This window comes from Emys orbicularis, chromosome 1 (genome assembly GCF_028017835.1).
Source record: "Emys orbicularis isolate rEmyOrb1 chromosome 1, rEmyOrb1.hap1, whole genome shotgun sequence".
Taxonomy (NCBI): domain Eukaryota; kingdom Metazoa; phylum Chordata; order Testudines; family Emydidae; genus Emys; species Emys orbicularis.
The window spans coordinates 227,901,904-227,914,804 of NC_088683.1; the positions used below are offsets into that span (position 1 = coordinate 227,901,904).

The window sequence follows — 12,901 nt, forward strand, 5'->3', positions numbered from 1 at the left end:
ACAGCAGAGTTCCTCCCTCTCTCCCTGCAACCTCTCAAACTTCTGTCCAAATGCCCCTTAGACTTTACCATCTAGGGAGACCAGATAGCAAGTGTGAAAAATTGGGACGGGGGTGGGGGGTATTAGGAGCTCATCTAAAAAAAAGCCCCAAATATCGGGACTATCCCTATAAAATCAGGACATCTGGTCACCCTATTACCATCACTCTTGGGCTTCACTGCCTCCAGCTGCCTTTCAGCTCAAGACAGGCCACCTCTGGACCCTTGTTTCACTGTCCCCAGCCTATAAGGTTTCCTCCTGGCTCAGGATCCACCAGTTCTGACTCCAGGCCTCCCGGGCTCTCTCTGCATTTAGCCTAAGAGAAGAAACCTCTCTATTGATAAGCTGGGTCTCTTCCATGGCCTTCCTTTCCCACTATCTTGTGCTCCTTTTTTTATAAAGATCCAGCACCATCTTAGCTGGACTTGATCACGAGTTATGCCTAATACTCCTCCAGGTGCCATCCAGTGGCCTAATTGAGCTCAGGCTCCTGTTAACCCATGGTTAACCAGTGTAGAGTCTATACACCCCATCACAAGAAGCTTCTGTCTAGTGATTCTGTATCATATGTGCTCCGTTTACAAATGAAAATATGCTGTTCTAACTGCCAACTCTGCAAATTCAGCCTGGGCACTGAGAGTCAAGCTGACTTCTTTCCTTCTCCTACATGATCACAAATACTAAACTGTAGGCCAATTTCTATCCTCACTTATTACCTGCAACCCTGCTGTCTCCAAATTATGTCCTCAATTATACCTTTGCAATTCCATTAACTTTTAGAATCTTTATTACTAGTAATGATGCACAAGCCAGAACCCACATATGTTCTCAGGCTGCAAATTTAATTGTATTCTTATTACTAGAAAACGTGGTTTCCAAATGATTGAATGATCATATACGGTACAAATTGTATTTCAGTAGTTAGTCATAGCTATTGGAATACTATTTGTACAGTAGTGTGGTGTTTGGTTTGGTTTGGTTTTAAATACATGTCTTAATACATTATTAAATGAGGATAAGGTAGGAGCTGTGCATCAGTATTGTATGTGACATATAATAGGAAATTTGCTCTTTAATCTTCTGGATGCAACTTCAGACATTCCTAGGGTTCAGGGAAGTTCACAATTCAACTGTTGGGTGCTAAGTAGTACAGCCAATTGATGGTACAATCTGTATGTGTTGAGTGTGTTGTCTGAGAATATCACTATGGGTAAATCCTTTGCCTTACAGAGGAAGGAATTTGCCTTTAAAACTGGGGAATTGGTTTATAACTTGATTTTTGTTAGGGGGTGATGTAGTCTGAGGTCTGGGGAAATTTGGTGTATCTCAAGGTAATGGCTGCATACCCACACCTTTTGGATGGGCACCTCATTTATTTACGAATCAAAATAAATAATGATAAAATATATTATGGCACCAAGACCCTGAGAGTTTAACAACTGATATTCCCAGGTTACATACATAAAATCATTTAAGCACAGGGGTCTTTGTAATCAGTCTTGGGACAATTAAAGTAATTCTGCAGTTCAATCAAATGCAAATATATAGTTTTATTTTTAGAAATTGTAACAGAGGTGAGTTGAAGACTGACTTGGAATACATTTCCTGTGAATCTCTGAGGTGCTTGTTTGTCTTTAGATTCTAGTGTTTCTTGAATTACTTTATTTTTTATCTAGTTTCAACTCATCCTTGCTAAGACTCATGATTTATATTAGCTAACTCTTCCATTCTAATGTGATGTTTCTTTTTGTTCAGTTTTAGGCTCTTATCCTTTGCTCAACTGAGTTTTCCTCTAAAGGGCCTTTCTTTGAGATGTTTAATTTCTGTAGCACACATGACAACATTACCCATGATATGTAGTACTTAACTTCTTCCAATTGATAAAAAATATTGGTACATTTCTTCCTTCAGAATTATTTCAGAAGGTGATGATATTCCAAATTATAGGCCGCATACTGTATCTCCAAAATGCATATAATATACTAGTTTCATTATCCCAATAAATCTACCTAAACCCATTGTTCCCAACTACTATGGGATTTCTTGGTTACCGTATAGCTATTGGAAGTCCTGGTTGATGTTCATGCTGTATTGCTCTTATTAAAGTCTTTTGGGCTAATGTGTATTTTCTGTATTTACATTTGATACATTTGAGTGATACATACAGATTGCTTCCACGCTTTTCCAACCACTTTTTTCCTGCTCATTTCTTTTGTTTGGTCCAGCCCTTCTGCAGTGCAGTTGGCCCTTTTCAAGGTGGATACATTTGATCTTTTCCTCTCAGATAACATAATCCTATTAACACATTCTGATAGACCTTTAAATATCAGCACCTTCTTGCAAGTACCTTCAAAGTCACTGGCCAAGATTTCAAAAACAAATGCCTAAAGTTTTAAATATCTAAATAGATTTTCTTGATTTTCAAAAGTGCTGAGCACTCAGCAGCTCTCATTGACTGGTATAGCTTTGCACTGCTCCCATCTCCTGGTACCAGCACTTGTCTGCCATAGTATATCTGTAGTAACTATTCATTTTGTACTAATAAAATATTTTCATTAATTTGAATGCTTGCAATGGCCTATTTTTCAGCTCTAAACTAAAGATAAGTTTACAAATGTGCACTTTCTGCAAATAGGAAGGATCCTATCACAACCTAAAATAGTACACCTCTACCTCGATATAACGCTGTCCTCGGGAGCCAAAAAATCTTATCGTGTTATAGGTGAAACCGCGTTATATTGAACTTGCTTTGATCCACCGGAGTGCACAGCCCCGCCCTGCCCCCCCCGGAGCATTGCTTTACTGCGTTATATCCGAATTTGTGTTATATTGGGTCGCGTTATATCGAGGTAGCGGTGTATGTGCAGAAATATGGTATATTTTTGAAGATATATATCTATATATATCTATATATAATTTTGGTGTGTCACAGAGTCCTAAGGTCTGTAGAGTATCTGATATATATATATATATATATTACAGATATATACTACATGTATTAAAAGTAATGCTTTGAAGTTTGTTTTAAATTGTAATAGAATCCGTTCTAATTGCAATAAGTGCACAGCTATAAACTTAACTTTTGGTTATAGCAGAAAAAGAGATGCTTAACAAGAATTTCTGGGTCATTCCACATTCTAGCCCTCTACAGGAAGAATGTAAGCCCCATTTGGGTAGAAATAGCAGAGTTGAAAAGATTTACATCCATGTCTCGGAAGTATCATCTAATGTAATATCTACAATCCTGTCCTTTTGCTGATCATTGTTATAGAATATGATTTTTCCCCCCTTGTGTGTTCTAGAATGATTGCCTGTGGAGTGCAGCACTGCTGTGCTGGCAGAGTCCAGGAGCTTTTACTGAAATTCAAGATTTCTCTAGCTATCATTTTACTTCACGTGTTTCTGGCTACCTCGGACATACGTAAGATATTTTTATCCTTATTCATCCAACACTGATAGAGAGAGAGAGAGTGTGTGTGTGTGTGTGTGTGTGTGTGTGTGTGTGTGTGTGTGTGTGTGTGTGTGTGTGAGAGAGAGAGAGAGAATATGTAATCATTATTAATTTTATGGGTGGGATTTTTTTCACATATGCTCATGATTGGCCAAATTCCACTCCCATAGAAATCTATGGTAATATTCCCATAGCATCAATGGGAACAGTTAGGTCAAATCTGAGCATTTTCGAATATCCTACATCTACATTCTTTCTTTATTGTTAATAAGGACATCAGGTATAAGTAATTTCTAATTAGCTATGGGTGAGAAAATTAAAATACAACTTATTTAATAGTAATATACCATAGAGGTGGTGTAACAGCTTCTGTGCCACTCTTTAGCTATTGGGTGTAGCGCGGAGAAAGGAGGTGAGGTCCAAAGTATGGAAAAAAATCATGTATCAGAATTTGGCAATTTTATGCCATTTCTGGTAATAATAATAAACTAATTTATGGATATTCTTCACAGAGTTATTTTGTTTCTAATAAAAATAAGGGAAGCAGCATTGTTTTGTGTATGTGGTACAATAGACATGGGAGACCAGTGATTTGGGTTTTATTCCTAGCTCTGTCACTAACTGACTGTATGACCTTGGACTAGTGATTTCACGCCTCTGTGCCTCAGTTTCCTTTTATAATGATGTTTGTGTTCCTTTGTAAAACATTTTGACATTTAAGGATGAAAAGTGATATATATTAGAGGTAAAGGTTAAATGTTTCATACATCATGTATTTTATAACACCTTATGCTTAATTTTAGAAACTGACTCCTATCCTGTGTCATGTATTTACACTCCAGGAAGTCAGAGTTTTTAGAAATTTAAACACATTTAGCAAATGCAGCAAATGGTGTGACACCATTGACTATAGTGGGTTATACCAGGGGGTGGAATTTGGTACAATGATATGATGGATTAGTTCTGAACATACTGAAGTTCTCCAGATGGCTCTTACTCACGCACTCAGGCAGAGGTGCCTTGAACCATTATCTTTATAAAAGACATAATATTTCTAGAACTTTGGAGGAGCAGGTGGAGGTGTGTCCCTTCCCACACCTACACAACAGCTGTAGCCAGCGCTCCCTCCAGTGCACCTAACTTGGTAAGTGGGGTGATCAATGTCCCTAGCTTCACACCACCCTGAAATGTTTCCATTTTGGCTGCCAGCACTGCCAGCAGCACTAGCCGTTCTTCCCTACCTCATTTCATCCCTAATATAAGGTGCCAAATTATGACTTTTCCCTGTCTGTATACACTAGGAGAGAAGGTTGAGACGGACTTCCTGCACTGTCTCTGACTTCTAGAATACCCTCACCAGGTGGCATAATTTATCCCCAGATATACAAATAGATCTCGGGGTAAAAAGGAGGGACAAAAGTAACTTTAAGCAAACAAATTTTATTTTCAAACTTCCCAGTCATTCAAGAAAAATGTATATGAACCATTTTTAAAAAGTACCTTGAATGCCTTTTTAAACTCCAGTGAAGAAAAATTACAAGATGCGGAAGGTATATAATGAAGTAAAGATTTTTATGACTTCATTAGTTATAATGGCTCTTGTAAGTCAGATGTGTTAACAATTGACAAGCACTTGTAGGTAAATTAATGACTTCTCTTGCTACTTATATGCCAGATCCTGGCAACATATAAACACTTGATCAACTTTACTCATGAGAGTAGTCAGTTCTATTGCAGCCTTACTAATGTAAATAACTCAGGTGCTTAAGTATTTACAGGATTTGCTCCTGTGTTTGTTGTTTCTAATTACTTACTAATGAATATTTGCATTTGCTTATACATGCCAGTTATTATGCACTTGATTATCTGTGCGGAAACACAAAGAGTATACATGTATTTAATATGTAACACAATTTTTCACTTAACTAGTAAGTCATTTAAAATAATATTTTCCTTTGAAAATATCTGCATGTATCCAATAGTTTTATTGGTGCTTGGTACAGCACATTTAATTGCTAATTCCTGGTTTGGGAAAATACTGAGAATCCAAGCTCCTGTGTCAGTTAAAGATGATGAATATATTGAGAGCCAGTGCTTCACACTCATGAAAGATGTCAAATGCAGTATTATTACAGTAGAAGCCATTGAAAAGTCATTTTTTTGCCAACCATTATTATTACACAGATTTTAAGTATAGGGAAAAACTGGTAATCTCAGATATCACTATTAACAGGGACAATTCAATTACCTTTCTGCTTATTCATTAAGGTAAATTATCAAAGCACAGTAAGGGATTTCTGTGCAAAAGTCATTATAAAAGAATGTATTTAAAAGTTACCTTTTCTTTATTTAGCTCAGGATGGTTTCCTAGGACAATACAGAGCTGTTTTTAAGACTGCATGTGAAGATGCTTGGTCTCTGTCACCAGGAATTCATGTGCCTGCCCTGAAAGAATTCACAGTCTGTGTGTACCTTAAGCTAGTGACTTCTAGTAATCCCTGGACTGCTTTTGTATACAATATAAAAAGATCTGGTAGCACCACTTCTGCAAATAGCTATGAACTTGGACTTACAGGAGATCATGACAAATTGACAGTTTGGATGTTTGGCACCCAAATAAACTTAAAGGAGAAACTTAATGTGGACACTTGGTACCAAGTGTGCATAGAGTGGAGAAGTAAATACAAGGAGATGAAACTATTTATAAATGGAACAAAAAAAAGAAGCCAAAAACTGTTAAAAGAAGACCTTATTGCAGATGGGCAGATTTTACTTGGCTGTTCACAATCATCAGCCACATCTTCAGCAATGGGTATGGTTGGTGAGCTGTACATGTTCAGAATGTGGAATGAAGCAGATAAAATATCTGGCTGCACAGATGGTAATATTATAGGCTGGAGAAAGAAAAATTGGGTCTATAATCACACATTAGAAGAGAGCAACACTTTGCCATGTGGTAAGTACCATATGTCACAATTAAAAACAATATTTTTGCCTAATGCTGGTGTGACCACAGATACATAACCTCTGTATTTTTGATAGTGGTTTTAATGTCATTAATTCTTTTCTCCATAAAATTCTCCAATTATTAGTTTTCAGTTAAAAATTTAAAAAGGCAATGTCAAGGTTTGTAGGCCTTACCATTTATCCAATTTGTATAATGTCAAATGTAAAATTATGTCCCCAGTCCTGCAAACAGCTTCACTTTAGCAGACCTTTATACCCACACAGCATCCCAGTGACTTCAGTGGGGTTCTGAATGGCTGCAGGGTCTGCCTGAAAAGTTCAGGATTCAGGCCTATGTTAATTTAATGTTAACTCTATGAATTTAAACACATGCAGGACTGGAAATGAAGGATAGGATGCTAATAGTAACATTAACAGGTCCATGCTTTGCACACAAAGTGTGTCAGATCCTCAGCTAGTGTGACTTATAGCCATATTGACAAGTTACACCACATGAGGATCTGGCCTGTATTTTTAATTGCTAGTTACCATGCACCATATTTTCTTCTCAGTTCTGTCTATCTGATGTCTATCTAGGTTTTTATACTATGCTCATCACTGTAGTATCTGAACATATTACAAATGTATTATATATCAGGTAGCATGATCTTTCTTTACCTCTCTCCTCATCCCTGTTATGGGTGGGAAACTATGTCAAAAGGTGAGTCTTGCATTTGATCCTGAGGTTGTATGAGGATTTGACTTCAGCAGAGTTGCACGATGTATCAGTAAGAAGGAATTAACCCAGCAAGCACATTGTAGAACAGTTAATATTACTTATTCAAACTTTATCTTTTTCGTTTTCTGTACATAAAATACATACCTTAATTTAGTCTGAGATTTTATCAGTCTTGGTGTCCTCTCCAGCTTTAGCTAATGGGAGGGGAGAAAGTAAGTGAGATGCAAGTTATAGCCTAGAAGTGACGTCACTCTTCATGTTTGCAGTGTTATTGTAGCCATATGGGCCCCGGGATATTAGAGAGACAAGGTGGGTGAGGTCATATCTTTTACTGGACCAACTTCTGTTAGTGAAAGAGACAGGCTTTCAAGCTTACACAGAACTCTTCTTCTGGTCAGGGAAAGGTACTCTGAGACCTGAAGCAGAGCTCTGTGTAAGCTCAAAAGGTCATCTCTTTCACCAACAGAAGTTGGTCCAATCAAAGCTATTACTTCACCCACCTTATCACTCTTCATGTCTTCCAAGATCCTACCCACTTCCTCCAGCAAAAGAGGAAGATATGAAAGTCTGATGTTTCTAATATTAAAAATACCAAGTAGGAAAAAAAGTTGTTTGGAGAAGAGTGTGTGGGGGGGGGGGAGGGGGAGGGATGTAATGATTCTAAAAATGTCTAATCTAGTTCGCTATACAGTTTAAGGGAAGATTTTTGGTGATGGTTGCTATATGTGTTTCAATAAGGCATTTTTGAAGTCTTTCTCATGCCACGTGTCTCATCAGCAGCTTGAGAGCAGCAATCCCTTTTCCTGTTGGGCCAGGAAGGCAGCCATAATTTAGCAAAGATATCATTCCTCTTGAAAGATTTCAGAATATGTCAGATTTGGAAACTTTTGGTTCAGCCATTTTTGAATTATTAATGAGCAAAATAAGTCTTAAATTTCCCTCTAATCTAAAGTGTATACAGGTCTGTCACATCTTAGGCGCATTTAACATGTGCGATTTCAGCTTTATGCGGTCGGCAAAAACAAAAAAACAAAAAACAAAAAAAAGAGAGAAAAATAACAATTTAAATACTGTTTCTGAAGTGCAGGTGATTCCGCCCGCCATTACACTCAATGTAATTTTGACTATACGCGATTTTCGCTTTAGGCGCTGACTGCGGAATGTAACCCCAGCGTAAGATGAGACAGACCTGTATGTTTCACTCTCCCTTATTTGAAAAGTGGCTGGCTGGATTTTCTTCCAATTTTCCAAAAGTTCCCTTTTGAGATGAAGGCCAAGCATAAAAAGCTTCAGTCCAAAAAGACAGCTATGGGCATGTGAAAACTGTTATGATAGTCATCATAAAGTTATATTAGAAGTAAGATTGTAACCTCAACTATTCTGCTGAGAAAGGTCTATGTGAAGAGACGTTTGAATCTGTTAATCTTCATAATGTACCTTTTAAAAGAAAAACTACTTGGTTGCTTAGACAAATAATATGTAACATTACACTGTTGGCTCATATTCAATCTGTGATCCATTATATCCCCCAGATCCTTTTCAAAAGTACTATGCCTAGCCAGTTATTCCCCATTTTGTAGTTGTACATTTGATTTTTTGTTCCTGAGTGTAGTACTTTGCACTTCTCTTTACTGAATTTCATCTTGTTGATTTCAGACCAATTCTCCAATTTTTCAAGGTCATTTTGAATTCTAATCCTGGCTTCCAAAGTGCTTGCAACCCCTACCAGCTTGGTATCTGTAAATTTTATAAGCAGACTTTCCACCCCATTTTCCAAGTCATTATTGAAAATATCGAATAGTACCAAAACCAGAACAGACCCCTGTGGAACCCCACTAGATACATCTTCCTAGTATGACAATGAACCATTGATAACTACTCTTTGAGTATGTCTTTTCAACCAGTTGTTCACCCACTTCACCATAATTTAATCTAGACCACATTTCTCTAGTTTGCTTATGAGAATGTCATGTGGAACTCTGCCAAAAGCCTTACTAAAGATAAATAATGTCTGTGGCTTCTGCCCTATCCACTAGACCAGTAATATTGAAAATATAACACAGTGTTCAACTTGTGTAATTTGGAGGGGTATGTGTGTAGGGTTACTATTGGTGGGAGGAATGGAGGTGAAGACCTTATAGAAGGTCTCCTTCCCTGGGATATTTTTAGAAAATATCTGCCATTTGGTGCAACTGCTACATTTCAAAGACAAAATACTTGTTTTTCAGAAGTATTTTTGAGGTCCGTTACTAAATCATTTCTGGCAGGGAAGGTCTAGCAGTATCCAGAGAGGTTTCCTTTGTCAGAGGCAAGAAAATCATCCTAACTTTCCATTTTGGTGGCAGAATTTTAACAGGGTGCTCCCAGGATCTCCCCAAACCCCTTTTTAGCCCATCATTGTAACAGTTATTTGCAAAATTATAACCACTCCCTTGAAATCTATGCAAATGTACACAAGAATAGTGCATTAGCTGTCCATTGTAATATAGTTGTAAAACTACACACAAACTATGATAAAAGAACATTATTAATGTTGCAAAGTCAAGCATTCAGAAGTTAGGAAATGCAATCTTAACATGCCCACCCCCCATGTGCATGCTTTATGATACAGTCTTTAATTATATGATCACATACCATTTTAATACAGGTCCCCTGTTTCATTCAGTGCAGAAGATGGACCTGCTCTGGGGATGAATCAGAGTTGTGTCATAAAGAAAGATGTTGCCTATAGGACCCCTGCCTAATTTTTTGTAATAAGGCAGGGGATTACAGGAAGTGCAAGGATGGTTTCATGGGTAAGGCAGTTCAAAAATCGTTTCTTGGGGGCTTCAAACTGGGTTCCCAAAATTAGTGGGTATTTCTTACCTTATTCTCTCTATGCCTCAGTTCACCATCTGTAAAATTGAGATAATACCACCTTGTCAACTCACAGGGGCTGTTCCATCATTTGGCATCATATTGACAACCCACATGACTTGCCAGCAGACTTGGAACCTTTAGATCCACTGCACAGTCCTCTGCCACTTCAGCTAACACCTCTAGCATCTAGTTGTTGCCCCCCAGCCCATGTTCTCCAGTCCCATATCTCCAGTCCCAATGGCTCCCAGTTTCCACTCCGTGCTCCTTGTCTAATCTCAGTGCCCCCCCCCACAACCCCTTGTCCCATTCTCTTTGTCCAGCCAGTCACAGTTATTCCATTGCACCCCAGTTTCCCATCAGATTGGTGTCATTCCCCCTTCTCCATCCCCCTGCCCCACTGGTTCTCATTCCCAGTCTCCTGCCCAGTCAATCCCAGTCTCTCCCATCCCAAATCCCAGTCCTAGTTTCCCTCTTCCTCCACTAGCCTCCTGTCTCAGTCTTTCCCATCCCCAAGCTTCTTGTCCCAATCTATCCTTTCCTCTGGTCTGTCTCTTGTCCCCTCTGTATTCGAATGAGGCAGTTTTCTCTTCCATGCCGCCTGGGCTCAGGAGCATGGGCATTGAGAGCACTGGAGAGACAGGCTCCCTGCTTTCAGTTCCAGGGCTTGGACCCTGGCATGGCCCACAGCCGCATTTGCAGGGAAAGTCCTGCTCAGCCCCAGGCTTAAATGTCTGCAGGATTAGGGTTCAAGGGAATTTCCATAGCCTCCAAGATCATGACCAGGATGTCAGGAGCTACTTCCTTCCGCTGGTCTACTATTGCTTTGCAACAAACTACTTTTAAGTCTGGGGTATAAATGTGACTCTTGCCTTTGATTAAATCACACAGACTCCTGGATCATCAGTTTATTGCAGACAATCAAAATGGTACAACATATACACTTTGCACAGGTGTCAATAACTACACAAGGTGCCAGGCAATGGAGAATCAAGGCCATAAAGTATGTGCCAGTACTTTTCAGTTTACATTTTTCAGGCCTCTGCTAGTAGCTTTCTTATTTCTGAAAAGTGACAACTAGCGTGACATGTGCCTGATAAAGAAGCAGTGCCACAGATTGAAAACTCAGATCCATCCTTTAATAATCCCATTTGGGTACTTTAAATAAATCTGTAACGGAAGTGGTATCTGCTCAGTGTCCCAGATAGGCTTCTGTTTGGTGAGATGCTCTAACATGGACTAGACTAGTGATGTCACAACTATAGTGCATGCAGGGGAAGGCACAAATTGTTATAAAGCTATCTGTGACTTCACTGAATATAAAGAGGGGGGAAATAGTGAGTTTAAAATTACATACATGTGGAAAGCCTATATTAGTTTTCCTATATGGGACATTTAGCACAACTCTACAGTTAGTTTTTTTTAAGGCGTATTTACAGGTCACCTCTAATAATGATTTAACAATCAGAAGAAATGTACTGTTTAAACATTAAACCATTAGGTTACATATTAAACAGTAACATGCTTGTACTAATTGTAAATATTAGAATTGTTATTGTAGTGTATATTTTTATTTATGTAAGGACCACAGAGAGCATGGGATGGCTTTTATAAATCTAAAAAAAAGTAAATACATACTTTTTAAACCAGAAGGAGGAAAGTAAGTATGGCTTTACAGTCTCTGGCTCACTCATAGAACCAGTGTCATAAAAATATGTTATTTTTCACTACCACTAGGAGCCTAAAAATTGTTGATTTTAATTGCATTCTTTTACATGAACACAATTTAGGCACCTTGCTTCCTCTAGACTTTTCTGTCCAGTCCTCAAGACTGTATCCTGGTGTCCTCTTCTCTGTGCAGCCCTCTCCCTCTTCTTTACTTCAGCACTATGATTGTAGTAATCACTCTAGAGCTACTGCAGGGGTCAGGGGAGTAGGTTTGTGGGGACAAAGGGTCTATTAGTGGCGGGGTAACTTGGAGGTGGTGAGTGGTCTATACAAACCTTCTCTGCCCTTGATTGCCCAAGGGAGAGAACAGCTTCAGCCTGACACACAGTTCAATCTGGAGCTGTCAACCAGAACAGTATCTTGGGTCTGTGGAACCCCTAAAAGGTACAGCTACACTGCAATAAAAGACCTGTCAGTTGACTTGGCTCATGGCTATAAAATTTCAGTGTAGACATTCAGGCTCGGACTGGAACCCAGGCTCTGAGACCCCCTTATTCTTCTGACATTATCCCCAAATACGTGAGAGGTGGGAGTGGAGTCTGAGACTCCAGCCCTTGGGCAGAAGTTTGGAATGCAGCTACTGTGTAGTCACAGCCACTGCCCAGCTTGTGAAGGGGAGTCCCAAGTGAGGATTTCAACTGTGCTTTAGAAGGTGGGTGGAAATAATTGCTTTGGGACTTATTGCTACATTCATTACCGTACACTGGAGGAGATGTAAGGGGCATGAAACAAGCAAGACAGAGAGCCTTTTCCAGATTGGGACTAAAAAAAGAAGTTAGTTTATCATTCCTATTACTATTTTTTCTTGAATTTAGAAATTTAAAAACCTATGGAAACCTTTGTGTTTCAACCAGATGACTAAACATGGGGAAAATTCTGTGACTTTAGTGTCCCTGTTTGCTGACTCACATAGCTTGTGCTTTGTATCCATTAGAAGAGCTTAAATTTGACCTTTCTCTTTCTCTTCCTGCTTTTCATTGTCCTCCCTCTTTTGTGATATCAAAGTGCTCTTTGAAAATCAGCCTGCCAGAAAAAATGAGGTAATCAGCTTCACCACAGCCCCGAGGCTATATCAGAGGTGCACTCAAATGGGGTTTGTTTAAATGATAAGTCCCTGCATTTACAGTGAAATCTTGAAAGGC

At 38.8% G+C, this 12,901-nt stretch overlaps 1 protein-coding gene across 1 annotated transcript in view; it reads left to right on the forward strand.

Moving 5' to 3' along the window:
- Positions 1-12,901, forward strand: part of ADGRG2 (adhesion G protein-coupled receptor G2) — a 97,584-nt gene that overhangs the window by 19,522 nt on the left and 65,161 nt on the right. Inside the window, exons 2-3 of the mRNA XM_065406888.1 lie at positions 3,342-3,460; positions 5,844-6,446. Coding sequence (XP_065262960.1) covers positions 3,343-3,460; positions 5,844-6,446 — 721 coding nt within the window. The 5' untranslated portion in view covers position 3,342. The remainder of the gene's footprint in view (positions 1-3,341; positions 3,461-5,843; positions 6,447-12,901) is intronic.